Below are 13,121 nucleotides of genomic sequence, written 5' to 3' on the forward strand. Positions count from 1 at the left end.
CCGAGGCTGTTCTCAGCAACAGGCCCAAGGAGCTGGGAGGAGACATAATGAGGACAGCTGACTTTATCTGACTGAAGGGATATTCCATACCGTAGAACATCAAGCAGAAGGAGTTCTGAAGGCAGTGGGAGTTCATCACTCTTTCACAGCTTGGTGGCACTAGGTGGGAATTGGTTCAGGAGTGATGAGCAATTGCTTGTGCATCACTTGTTCTAAACATTTATATATGTGTGGTTGCTTCCTATTCTCTTCCCCAATCCCAAGGGGAAGGGGGCAGTGAGGGATCAACTGCTGCTGAGCCACATGCAGGGTTAAACCACAGCAGGTAGGTTGGAAAACCTATCTCTGCTCAAGCTGATGTGAAGAAGTGCACAATGGAGTGCTTCTGCGGGGGATTTGAAAGGTTGGGATTTGCCTTTTAGCAGCTCCTAGAAGATCTGGGAGTAACTATTGGAGGTGTTCTTTCCATTTGCTTTCTGTTGCATTTTTTTCCGTTTGCTTTCTGTTGCATTGTTTCCATTTTTTCTTTTAGTTGAAGTGTTCCAGTAGCAAAACCAAACCATGTATGTTGTTTCTAACATTGTCACCACACCCTGTAGTTGTGTATTCTGATCTAACGTATTTTTCACCCTTTGTTTGTAACAGAAATGCTGGCCTGGGGGTCTGCTCTATGTCTTGCAGATTTGGGGGCATTTTGGCTCCATTTTTGCCAACTATGGTAAGATGAGTTTTTTTCTTTTTATTTAGCAGATGTGTTCAAGCCTTTTTGAGGCATTTTTGTGATTATGAAACACATGTGTCTATGTTACTTGTAAAAGATATTTGTATGAAGATTTAAACTTTGTTCAGTCAATTTCCGGAATTACTGAACAAAATGTCTAAATGTAGTAATGTACCCTTTGGGAAAGAACCCGCATTCTGCGTTGTGCTTTGTGCCAGTGAAGTGGTTATCATGCAATATTTCTGTCCAAAGGCCCACTCTGTGTGTAAATTCCTCATGTGAAAGAGTTGTGGCCTTTCGGATTTGTCTGAAGCTCACGTCGCTGATGTGTTTTAAGAGCAGCAAACAGTGTTACTTTTTGCTATGGATTTGTCATTTCAGAAGTCTCTTAGTCCTTCTGTACCGTTTGTGGTGTTTGGAATCAGTGGGCTGTCCGCGGGATTCCTGACCCTCCTCCTTCCAGAAACACTGAATAAACCAATTACAGAGAGCATTGAAGAGCTCCAGAGTCCCAAATACAGAGTGCTTAAGAACGAGAAGGCAGAGTAATTTTTCTTTTCATTGTTGCTTTGCATTATTGTCCCCTTATGTTTGCAAGCCATAATGTAGTACATGCTGTTTAGACTGTGTGTAGCTAGATGTGTGTGTGAACTTAAAGCAGTCTTCTCTCGCGTTAAGTGGAGATCAAATTCATTCTCTTTGCTTGGCTCTTAGAGATTAGAAGACTTCACGCTTTCACCCTTGTGTATTAAGTTTAATATAAATCAATATTCTGCTTTCTTAAAGAAAATGAATCTTAGTGGGGCAATCTAAAATCATCGGGATGTGATGGTCAATAACATGGCTGTGCAGCAAAACAGTGAGGTGTATTGTTTGAACGTGGTGGGGTTGTGCCTTTTCCTCTGTCATGTTTCATAGTGGGATATCATCTAAAATTAAGAGATATTTGAGGAAGTGTTTAATCCCTTATTGGTCCCCTGAGTTAGAACCATTTCAAGTGATTTCCTGCCGTAGATATTAACTAAATAACGAAACTTGGGGAGAATGAGGTTTTTTGTTTCAAAATGCTGTAACTATAGAACAGAAAATGTGAAGGATATCTACTGTGTTTGGGAACAGCTGTGTACAAGAATTAGCTTTTTTTTTTTAAATACAAGAAATAAGATTTCCTATAACAAAGGGGTTGTTAACTTAGATCTAAGCAGCTTATCACAGCTATGAAATAATAGATGTTTTAATTTGTTTCTTTCTTTGTGCTAGCTTGCTAATTATCCGGCTATTATTGTATTTAAGCAGTTCAGTCGTACTGCCCAAACCTAAAGCTTACTGTAGCTTAATACATAGCATTCCAGTTGAAATGGGAAAGATGGATTTCTATTATTTGTAAATACCATTTTGCTATCTAATATATATATTTTTAAATAAACAGATTCTGTTTTTCGCATTTAATGTCAGCCTACAAAATTGGGCAGGAGAAATAAGATGTGTACACTGTTTTCCAATTATTATTTTTCTTCTGACAGGCAAACCAGCTAGAAGAAAACATGTAACTTCCAGAAAGTCTCTCTGTGGTGAAAAATGTAGCTTCCATTGAGAAGTTCCTGCAACAGCTGAAGGGCAGAGTCTGCTTGTATGTGTTAGTGGGAGTGTTGCAGCACTCCTGTGTACTGCTGTTTGTAGCACACTGAACAATTCTGTGTGGAGGCAAGCTGAGAAGATGGAAAAAGCTCATCAATACTTGTGAGGGAGGAGGTGACAAATCTGTGCATTAATATAAAGACTTAAAAAAAAAACAAAAAAAAACGTGCTGTGGATGTTTGGACTTCACTGTGGCTTCTAAAAATTAAGTATTCAATTAATTTATGTTACAAAATATAATTGCTAGCTTCAGATTAAGCTATAATGCTGCAATTGAATTGAATCAACGCATATGATGTCAAACTTAGATGGCCTTGCATATTCACATAAGCTGCAGTTGTAGAAAGTACTTGTGTCCCGTATATGCTCATTTTCTCTGCAGATTTAATTCCCTTTAAATTACAGAATACTTCACAGTGTGAAGAGACCAAAGATTTTCAAGTGTTGTTGGCCTTGGTGTGTCCTACATATGAAGCTTGAATGGGAGAATAAATGCATTTTCTTGTGAGAATAATCTTTTGATATGGTTGAGCACAAAAAGCACATGAATCTATGAATCTATGAAGTTATAGTAACACTGTGTGGAAAAAGTGCTATCAAAACGCTTAAGAGGAGGAAGAGGTACATCTAAAAGAGGGAATGAGCTACCTTTTAGTCAGAGGTTGTGTGGCTTAGCTGTACATGTGGAACTGGGAATAGATCAGATGTGTTGTGTGTGGTTGTTCAATATATTGTAATCCAATAAATTTCCCATATAAATTGGACTTTCTTCCACTGCTTAGGTGATGCTGACATAAGGGCAGACTGTGTGTGTATTTATTTTCTGGGGCTGAAACTCGATGACAAATGAATTGCAAACCTCTGTCTTCTGATTCGCTTAATCAACATTTTTGTGATATGAAACTGAGAATTAAAACTGAGTTCATGAAAATTGTTCTGAATAATGTTAATGCCCTTCTGTTGCAGTAACATTTATAGCTACAGTGACTAATTATACTTCTACAAAGGATAATTGGTTCAGCAGGGATATGAAAAAAAAAACAACTTCTGTTACTGTTGACTTAATAAATTTTCTTTCTTGTAATTAAGTATGCAGTAGATCAATATCAGGTTGTATCCCCAAGGCTGAGAATAGACTGGAACAGGAGGATCATGAAGGATCATGTGGTAGGAATCATTTCCCTCCCATGTCATGTGAATTGGATCAGCCTATACCTGAGCATTTTTTTCTTGTCATATCTTTTGCATCCTGTGGAAAAAGAAAACCAAAGTAGAAAAACCAACTACAACCAGAACTGTGATCACTTGCATTTGGAACATGCTTACTTCTGCTTTATTTCACCTGGAGTTAACAACTTATTTGCTTGAGGTGACTTGTGTGAACGTGTCAAGCTGATGACCAGAAAGCTGTGTATGTGTCAAAAAGAAGTTTAATGATCTTTCCAAGAAGCTGTGGCATGGTCTCACTCATGCATGGTACTTGCAGTTATGTAAGCCACTGGGGCAGCTGGGTGGTACTTTGTGTCCAACATCCCAAAGAGGACACGAAGGCAAACATATTTACTTATGATATTTTCAGTTCAATTTAACAGCTGGTTTGCCTTCTTAATCATAGTTATAAGTCTTAGCTGTATTTTGCTATTGCTGGGTAGAAAGATGCTGCCGGCCTGGAGGATGTCACAGAGAATTTTTCCATTTGTATGTTTAGAAATAGAAGTGTTTTTGTAGGTTTATTAAATGGACTTTCAGTTGGACTAAGATGGTTAGTGCATTGTGTCTTACAGGGAATTAAAGAAACTGTTTCTTTACTTACCATTACTGCATATGTCACAGCAAATTGGAGAAGGCAGCCTTTTATGTCAAATAACTGGCTTTCTTAGTAGATACTTTCACTTAAAGCTTCTTGCCTTGTACAGTTAGAAATTCTTCATTTAGGACAACTTTTTTTTTCTACTGAAGACAAAGCAGATTTGGGAAGGAATGCCCTAATAAATTCTTTACTTGGTAGGGGACTGTAATCTATTGCTTTGTTTCTCAGTTTTTTTTCTAAAAAAAAAAAAAAAAGAATGAATAAAGGGAGCTGAGTTAATTGAAGTGGCTGAATTACACGCGTTAGGTCACAAACCCCATCTTTAAGTACCACTTTTAGCTCTTCCTCTGCTTTATTTGTGTGAAGGAATTTGAGTAGTACATTGCATCTGTGCTGTTCATCTGTTTCTGTATCAGAACGGTGTTTTTAGTGTTTTACCAGTAGTTGTGAAATTACCCTTCTTTCTTTGTCTGTCTTTCAACTGATTGAAAGTCTTTTTCTACTTAATCACTTGGAAAAACCGCTTCTTTCTTCTGTTGCTGAATTACAGCTGAAAATCTCAGCCCTGGGGGGAGGGGTGCCCTGTCCTTAAAGAAGTCTGTGATACAGGCAGCTTGTCCAGAAAGGAAGCCCGACTTTGAAAATTTTTCTCTCCTTTCTGGGTTTCACATCTAATCTTAATGTTAGTTTTTCCTTGGAGTGCTACTTCTTTTCTTTTAGGTGCTAGGAATGCTGAGCAAAGGCAGAGCCTGAATCATCCTTTAAAATAGCTATGTTTCAACACCCTTTCCCTGCCATTATGCACTTGTTATCCTTCAGTTATTTCATGGTCAGGCTTGGTAAGTCCCATTTCCCCCCCTTGTCAGAGGAAGATAATCAGTTGTAAATACTTTAATACTACTAAATAATTAATGTAAATACTACTTACTTGTAAAGTATTTTCCCACTGCTCCAGCAGTTCATGCCACCTTTTAAATCTGTGCTGCCTTTAGTTATTCTGTAGTGCTCCCAATGACCAGTTCGCCATGGAGTAGCATTGCTCTGGCTGGCAAATATCCTCTGCTTTACTTGCTTGTCAGAGAGGATTCATCTGAGCACCCTCTCTCCCTTCCCCCATCATTTTTGAATTGAGGTCAGGTATAAAAACAGAGCTTGTGTTCAATTTTCCGAAAAGTAAAGTTTGAACAGTACTCATGCTAAGCTCATCTCAGTGATCTTTTTCATTAATCACATTTGATGTTTCATCAAAGCTCTCTCCTCCTTTGTTGGAGCACTGTACATTAGATCTTGAACTGAAGGCTATAGATTCATTTTTAGAATTTATCCTTTTTAATCTGAGCAGAGTGAAGTACAAATAATCCTTTGCTTTGTTGACTAATACTCTTGCAGCTAAGCAGCAGAGAAAGGAGGAGGTGAACTTTTCACACTGCTGTCTGTAACCAGCTGGTTCTGCCATTCAATTTTAGTTTGCTTGAGGCAAACAATTGTATCCTGTACTACAGCATCCAAGAGATCAAACTTTTTTTTTTATTTTCCATGCAGTGAATTAGTAGCAGTTCATTGTAAAGGTCACTTTTCTTTGCGTCACTTGCTATAGGAGATGTAAGATTTCCTAGAGTTGGCTTATGATAGATGCAATCCTTCCATTAGAGTTAAATTTGTGAAAACGGGACAGACGTACAGCTGCAGGCAAACTGTAATCTGAAAATTGGGATATAAACTGTTAATCTGGGATTTTCTTGTGGTGGCCCACTTTCTTTCTACCAAGACTTCCAAATCTGTAAAGATGCATGTGGTGTGCTGGGAGTGCTTTTGTACCCACCTGAGGAGGGTGGGGATTGTGGTGAGGGAAGGAGAATGAGGCTGAATAGGAGATGATGAAGACTGGGAATTGTTTGTTTCTAACTCCAGTGTGCTTGTAGTGCCATCCTGAATTATGATGTCAGGCCCATTTTAGCTTCATGTTAAATATTTACAGTGCTTTCTCTACCAGGTGCACTCCTGTTCGTCTGTGTGGTCTCCTGGTTTAGAAAACAAGCTGGTGTTAGGATGAATCAATCAGAGAACAAACGCTGCAGCAATTTTGGTAGCTTATAAAAGCACAGTACATCTTTGCCTGGACTGGTTTGACAGTGTGGGTTCTGACAGCAGTCCTAATAGGTGTGAGGCTGTGGAGGCAGATGGCTTTTTGTGGCAGTTCTCCTGAGGAAGGAAGGAGTGAGAAACACTGCTGAAGTGACATTCTTCCCCTGTAATGGCAACTACAGCAAAGTTTTGGTGAACTTTTTAGGAATTAATGACAAGAAAGACTAAGTACTCTGGCTTATGAGTCACTTGGGCTGAAGGGTTCTGGCTGCCAGGCTGCAGTATGGTCAGCATCTAGCTGGCTGTGTTTAAATGTGATAAAAGGCTCCAGGTAAAAACATGTTCTAACTCAAAGAAATCCTGTATCTGCAGCACCTTTCTTGTTTGTCACTGCCTTGTTCACATCATTTTCTGTTAGGGTTTTATTTTATTTTTTGTATCCTCTCTACAGCAATCAAAGACCCAATGAAGTTTTCATCTCACTGCATCAATATAAGAAGGAAAAGAGACTGCAGGATATTGCAAGAGGGAGAGCAGAACCTGAATATGCAGAATGAATTTAATTCAGGTGTGTACAGGTTGAAAGGAATCCCTGTTTGTTTTCACCATCCCCTATCTCGTGGCTGGTCAGGTCTGTATGCAGTTGGTGTCAGTACTGAATGGCAGCTGGCTCTGAGCAGTTACATCCATCTCCGTGCTCCAGGGTATCTGCCACAGCACCAGGGGCATTTCATCTCTTTCAAACCCTTACTTAATCCTTACAGTAGTTTTATGCTGCTCGTAGAAATGTCCAATCATTTTTAAAGGCTTGAACTCTACATTTCAAGGGCTATGGTATGACGTTCAGTTCAACAAATTTTGCTGCCTCAGTTATGTTGGAGGTACCAGTGAATGAGAATAGAAACAGTGAATAGGAGTGTTTGACCAAAAGATACACTGTGCAATTTAAAGTTGTGTTGTATTGTCTGGTTTCTGTTCTTTAGAAAGTGTTCCAGTTATTTCTGTGAATGGATGCTCTTCAATGGCCTCTCACTTGTATATCTGCCTTTCTGCGTGGCTTGAAATTAGTAAGCACAGGGTTTGAAGTGCTTGTATAAAGAAACTCTCCAAGCGTTTGCTCAGATTTACTTGTGCTAAGATCTACTGATAAAGCAGTAGCTACAGCCTCCATAAGGAGTCACAGTGACCACTCTGCCGTGCAGGAGCTCATCCCTGGCAACATCTGAAGAATTATTGCTCATCTTTGCATTAAAAGAAAAAGACAGGGATTCCAGTGCTGAATGCCTGAGCTGCTTTGATGGATGTGAGAGGAATGCTTCCAGTTTTCATGCTCAATTCTGGTATCGTGGCTCCGGTTGTTGAGGTGAGAGCTGGAAACCAGCTCAGGCTCTTGTTACCCTTGCAATGGCCCTGCTCCCTGGTGCAGCAGTGCTCAAAGGGAATTTATTTTATTATCATCGCTGTTTTGCTCTGCTGTGTGGAGTTGCTGTGCTTTCCTGGGGTATGTGCTTTTACAGAGCCATTTCTTGGTGTTGAACTCTAGAGAAGGTTGCTCTAGCTGTGGTGTGCAAAGTTTATCCCATCTGTCAGAGTCCTCTGAGTGTAGAAATGGAAATATTTCTGCTGGAGCAATGTGTGCATGCCTCGTACTGCTCTGCCTCAAGGACCATCAGGGCATAGGTACGTGCAGGGCCAGCTTGAAGAAGCCTTGTAAGCTGCATCTTAGTGATGGTTCCTCCCTGCTTTTGCTCTTCACCTAGAGGCAACCTGTTACATTTCACTCAGCAGTTCTTTAAAAACAGAGAAAACAAGCAAAAAACAAACCACTGGTTAAACAACAACAGCAGAAGTACAGAGTTCTGTGTAGATAAAAATGAATTTATGGAGATGAAAATGAAATGCAAGGAGAAACAGTAACTTCTGCAGGAGACAGTCTTCTCTTCAGAAGAATGTATCACTAAGAAGTAAAACTGGTGGCAGGAGGGCTCCTGCAGTCACGGGCTTTGCAATTCATTGTGCATCTGAACTGGCTATTTATTATCTTTAATCCTTGCAGACCACCAGGAAGGAAGCAAAATAATTATTAATGGCAGATTTTAGTTTAAGTTAATTTATTGGTGGTGGAACTAATGATGTGTTGCAGGTGTTTTTCAATTTAACAAGAAAACATTTAACTATTAAATGTTCCAATTACAATGTGGTTAATTAAACATGATTAAACTGCAGGGTTTACAAACACAACTAATTATGTGCAATTAGACTTGTAGTGGGTTAATGGTGCACTCTGTGCAGGATACACACGTTTTTGTAAAAACAGCTTCCCATGACTATTTCATGCTTAGGTGTTAATCTGTAGGTAAAACGCTTTGCTGTGTTTTTAGACCAAGGCTACTTTGGAGAACTTGAGAGAGTTACTGAATGAACTGATAGTGCACAATTGCTTGCTCACTTCTGCTTACTGAGACAGAGAGGAAAGGAAAAAAAAACTCTGCCCAGAGCTCTATCACTTCCAGCTCTGATTTAATGTGGTGTTAGTGTGCAGTCTGCTGGAAAGTTGCAGTTTCTGAACTGGAATAAAGCCGGCCTTGCATGAAGGAGGAGAAACTCCTATTGTTGTGCGGAAAAGAGGTCACCCAAACATCCTTCTCTGTGGCCCAAGCTCTTGCTGGGATGTGGTCTGTACTAAGAGTGATTGCATCTGAGACAATGGCTCAGTGCTTCGTGGCAGCTGCTGTAAAACCTAGGGGTCAGTGTGGGCATAAACTTAACCTCTGGTGAAAGAGGTCAGCTTGGATGTGCAGTGCTGAGAGAGTAAGGAGAGGGTGATTAAATCTTTTGTTTCTGTTTCTACAGTGTTTGTCTCAGGATAGTATAAATAGTTACATTCTCCTCAAGCCTGAGGAGAAGCTTGGCATGAATTAAATCATTAGTGCTGGGTTTTGTTTTGTCTGCTAGTTATCCTTTGGATTGGCACCTGATAGTTTTCTAATGTATGAAAACCGTGTGGACATGCATCATTTGGTTATGAATCCTACTTCTGTAGAAAAGCTGTAGTGTACTTACATGCTACATTTTAATGTCTAATCTGATTGGTATTAAAACCCAATTTAATTTGAACAATCAATTAAAGGGACCAAGGAAAAAGCTACTAGTGCAGTGCTAGTGTTGTGTAGCAGAGGATATTTTGCTGGTGTCAGTAGTTACTTGAGTATATTTCTATGGGTACGTTCGTGTCTTCCTTAACTTTGTGTACAATTATGCATCTGTGTAATTGGAATGCTACAGAAACATCAGCCATCTCAAGTAGAGATCATGCCCTTTTTTTCCCAACCAATCTGTGAAGGTTAGCCTAATCATTAGTAATAAAATCAAATAAAGGTCGGTAAATACTTCTGAATGACTTCAAATAGTTCTCTTCAAATAGAAGTCTGTTTTGTTCTGACAGAAGTGTTTTCTTTATCTGTGCAAGAATATCCTAGAGAGGGAGATAAGTTCCTTTTCTAATTGTATTTTATGGTTGTGTTGACATGCAGTTCTGGTAGGATACGTTGGAAAGAGTAAAGCTGTACGGATTTATGACTGTCCTGAGTCTTCTTGAGCCAGAAGAGCACTGTGTGAAGTGAGCTTACCTTAATTTTCCTGTTTTGCATTGAAAGTGAACCCAGAATAATCATCTGGGCTGTCATGCAGTGCAGTGAGCAATTGCATGGCCTTGTCAGATGAATGTCCAGCCTGCTAACATCTTTGAGGAGAAAGACCACTCACTTTGGATAGTCCAGGCCTAGCCCTTTCTTAGATCAGGCTTTGGTTTTGCCCACTGGCCATCCTGGGCTTGTCTGTTTCCCTATGAAATAATTTTTGTTTAAATGATTCAAGGAGACAAGTAGCTCCTGAAAGAAACTAATGGTGCAAGTGGCACTGGCTGGGATGCTAAAATACTGGGATAGGGATCGTGCCCTTACACCACAACTGAATTGGTGCTGTTGAGGGTGGCAACGAGAAGTGGGAAATCAGGGAAGAGAATGGTTAGAGCTCATCCAGTATCTGCATATTGTTCAGTTTTTTTTTTTAACTCACAAAAAAATTAACAGCCCTGGGGACAGCTGCCTATTCAGTTTTCCCTGCAGTGTGCTCTGGATGGGTTTCCTCTTCGGCAGCCTGGAGCTCCAGTGAATGCCAGCTAACTTTGTCAGTATGGTTAAGACAAATTTATTTGCATTTGTGTATGGCTGCCTGGGGTGCCCACATGATCTGTGATGGGTGCATGTGGGGCAGTGCTGTTGTGCACCAGGCACAGGGGTGCACTGGCACCTGTTGACGTGCTCTTGACAGGGCAGCTAAACTTTGCATCCCTCTGCTTGTGGCTGCATTAGCCATGGAGACCTGAAGTGGTGTTAAAAAGGTTAATTTGGTTCCCCTAAATTTTGTTACTTGTTGCTAATGAAAAGAGGTAGAAAGTAAATTTATATTGTACCTTTTAGGCAGTTTTATACTACCCTCTGACGAGAAGGCTAAAGGAGCATAATAACATTGACTAAGTGTCTGGTATTTAAGCGCTTTTGAAAGTTAATCAATCCACTTGAGCTCTAAACCATGTTAGCTCTGCAGTTCAGAGGGGATGGGGTGGAAATTTAGCTGGCTCTTTTGGCTTACAGAGGATGGCAGGGCTGGGAGCAAACCATCATCAGCCTGTTTGCCTGTGTTTCGGTGGGATTAAGGTGGGGTGCAGTACCATTGCTCCAACGATGTTTTCTGTATATTTGACTGTTGCAGCTTGCAGACAGCCCTCTTAGTTAATGTGTTTATGCTGCAAGAGGCTACTGTTGAGCGGTGCTGGTACCTCAATCTTTGGTTACAGTATAAAATAAGGTAATTTGAATGAGTTTGGAGTAAGAACAATAAAGCAAAGGAGTGTGTTCTGGTAATAATAAAACAGATCTATAATTTGGAGGCTTTGCTGAAGAGTGTAAAAACACATAGGCTTTTAATGAAACTGAAGGAAAACAAAATGAGCCCCTCTGATTTAAGAATTCTGTTGGTGAAACTTTGATCTTGGAAGTGGAGAAGGGGTGCAGAAGTCCTGCTGACCTTAAGAGCACGGCAGGGGCTGTGCCCACCTCTACATCAGAGCAGCTGGGCAGGGAGAAAGGCGGCCTCCAACCTTGGGGACTGCCCTGCTCTGAGGGCTTTTGGTTTGGAGGTCTTTTCCTGTGCTAAAACCTCCACAGATGCACACCTCTGTGTGGGTGAGTTGTGGTCGTTTGTGGTTACAGTTAATAAATCCCCTTGGCAGATCGGCTCTGTGCTCCTTTGGGTGTGTCTCTGCCTTTGGGGCCTGGGTTTCTGGTCCCTGATCAGCACTGAGGTGAGCAGGATCTTGTGCTTGCTTAAAGCAAGTGGAAGAAAAGCACAGTAAAATGCGTGAAAATCATTACGAAGCTGCAGCGGAGCCACTTAGTGACAGGTCGAAGTAAAAGATGGAAAAAGAATTGCTTGGGAACACAGAGCAAATGGCCATAAAATGGGTGTTTATGCAAGAGCAGGTTTGTGAAGCGCTCGGAGCAGAAAGCGACGCACGGTAACAAACACAACCTTGTGGCAGTTTGCGTTCAGTTGCTGCTGTCAAACTCCTCTGTGCTGAGGCCGAGGGGCGAAATGGTGACGCTCTGAGGAGGAGGTGCTTCCGAAAGGTTCTGGAAGCCCTATCCCAGCGGCCTGATGGCGGGAGTGGGGTGAGGGTGCAGCGCGCGCAGAGCACACCTGCTAGCTGGGGCGGGGTGATGGCAGCCGCTGCCCCCTGGTTTTGTACGCCTGATTGCAGGCAGCCAGCAGGATGACGGCGAGTGCTGCGTGGGAACTGCAGGTGGCAGTAGGGATTAAGTTATACCGCACAAAAATGGGTTGCGCTTCAGCTCCGCGTGTGGTAAAAATCCGAGTCCTTGCGAGGAGCCTTCCCTCGCAGCCTGCGCGCCGTGTTTTTACGGGCTTCTCAGCTCCTTTTAGGTGACACGTTTTCAGAAGCTGCAAAGACTTTTCTCGTTCCTTCTGAGATGCCCTCACTGCTTTCCTCCACAGTGAGTTTTCTGTTTCGTAGCGTTGGAACCATTCTAAAGATGTTAGTTGAGTTCTGTGCTTATTTACTGCCTTCCTACTGGGGAAGGTACTTAAGCAGTCTATTATTTGCATTTAGCACCGTGAAGATGACGTCCATTTTGATTTAAGAAGCTGGTGAATGGCTGGGCGTTAGCTGCAGAGCTTTGGTGTTGTGGCTGTTAGAGAAAAAACGCTCACACAGATCTGGTGAACTTAACACGCAAGGGACTTCAGCGGCCTCCATTTGGCTTCTAGTCAATGAGAAAACTTTCGTACAGAATCACAAAATTGTAGGGGTTGTAAGAGACCTCTAGAGATCATCTACTCCAACCCCTCTGCCGTAGCAGGCTCCCTAGAATTCAGTAAAGAAATGGTGATAGCCCATGCTCTGTATTTTTTTTTTTATATTTGCTGTGAACGAGTGCTTCTTCATTCAGAACATGGACATTTATTTGGTGCGCTCTGAATACATAAGGTACATGTGTTTATGGCATGCTTAGATAGGCAATGTGTTGGAATGGAGGAGGGCTTGTGGTGATCGTGTGGCTTGCTGGATAAAGGCAGGCATGCATGTGTTGATGTATGCCAGAGCTAGCCAGTATCTCATTTTTCCTCCTTTTTTATGTTTTCAACGTTTTGCTGTCCCGAATGACAGTTGAGCTGGTGTGAAACCTTCCTCAAACACCCAAAGCTATTTCTGAGCTCTGAGATGAGGCAATGTCCAGAGGAATCTGTTTTAGAGAATACTGATTGTTGTTACTGCTTCAGTGTAGT

General features: G+C 41.3%; 1 protein-coding gene across 3 annotated transcripts in view; it reads left to right on the forward strand.

Annotated features, from left to right (window-relative positions):
• LOC136055141 (solute carrier family 22 member 15-like) overlaps positions 1-13,121 on the forward strand; it is a 121,874-nt gene that overhangs the window by 15,599 nt on the left and 93,154 nt on the right. Inside the window, exons 10-12 of one of the 3 annotated variants that reach the window (XM_065746815.1) lie at positions 646-718; positions 1,103-1,266; positions 2,245-2,374. In XM_065746815.1, the coding sequence (XP_065602887.1) occupies positions 646-718; positions 1,103-1,266; positions 2,245-2,257 (250 nt within the window). In that variant the 3' untranslated portion in view covers positions 2,258-2,374. Of the gene's footprint in view, positions 1-645; positions 719-1,102; positions 1,311-2,244; positions 2,375-13,121 lie in introns of those variants that run through there. The other 2 variants (XM_065746814.1, XM_065746816.1) reach the window with 2 other exon arrangements.

Source organism: Cyrtonyx montezumae, unplaced genomic scaffold (assembly GCF_038088225.1).
Source record: "Cyrtonyx montezumae isolate F1298 unplaced genomic scaffold, pur_monq_1.0 scaffold_4, whole genome shotgun sequence".
In the NCBI taxonomy this organism is placed as follows: domain Eukaryota; kingdom Metazoa; phylum Chordata; class Aves; order Galliformes; family Odontophoridae; genus Cyrtonyx; species Cyrtonyx montezumae.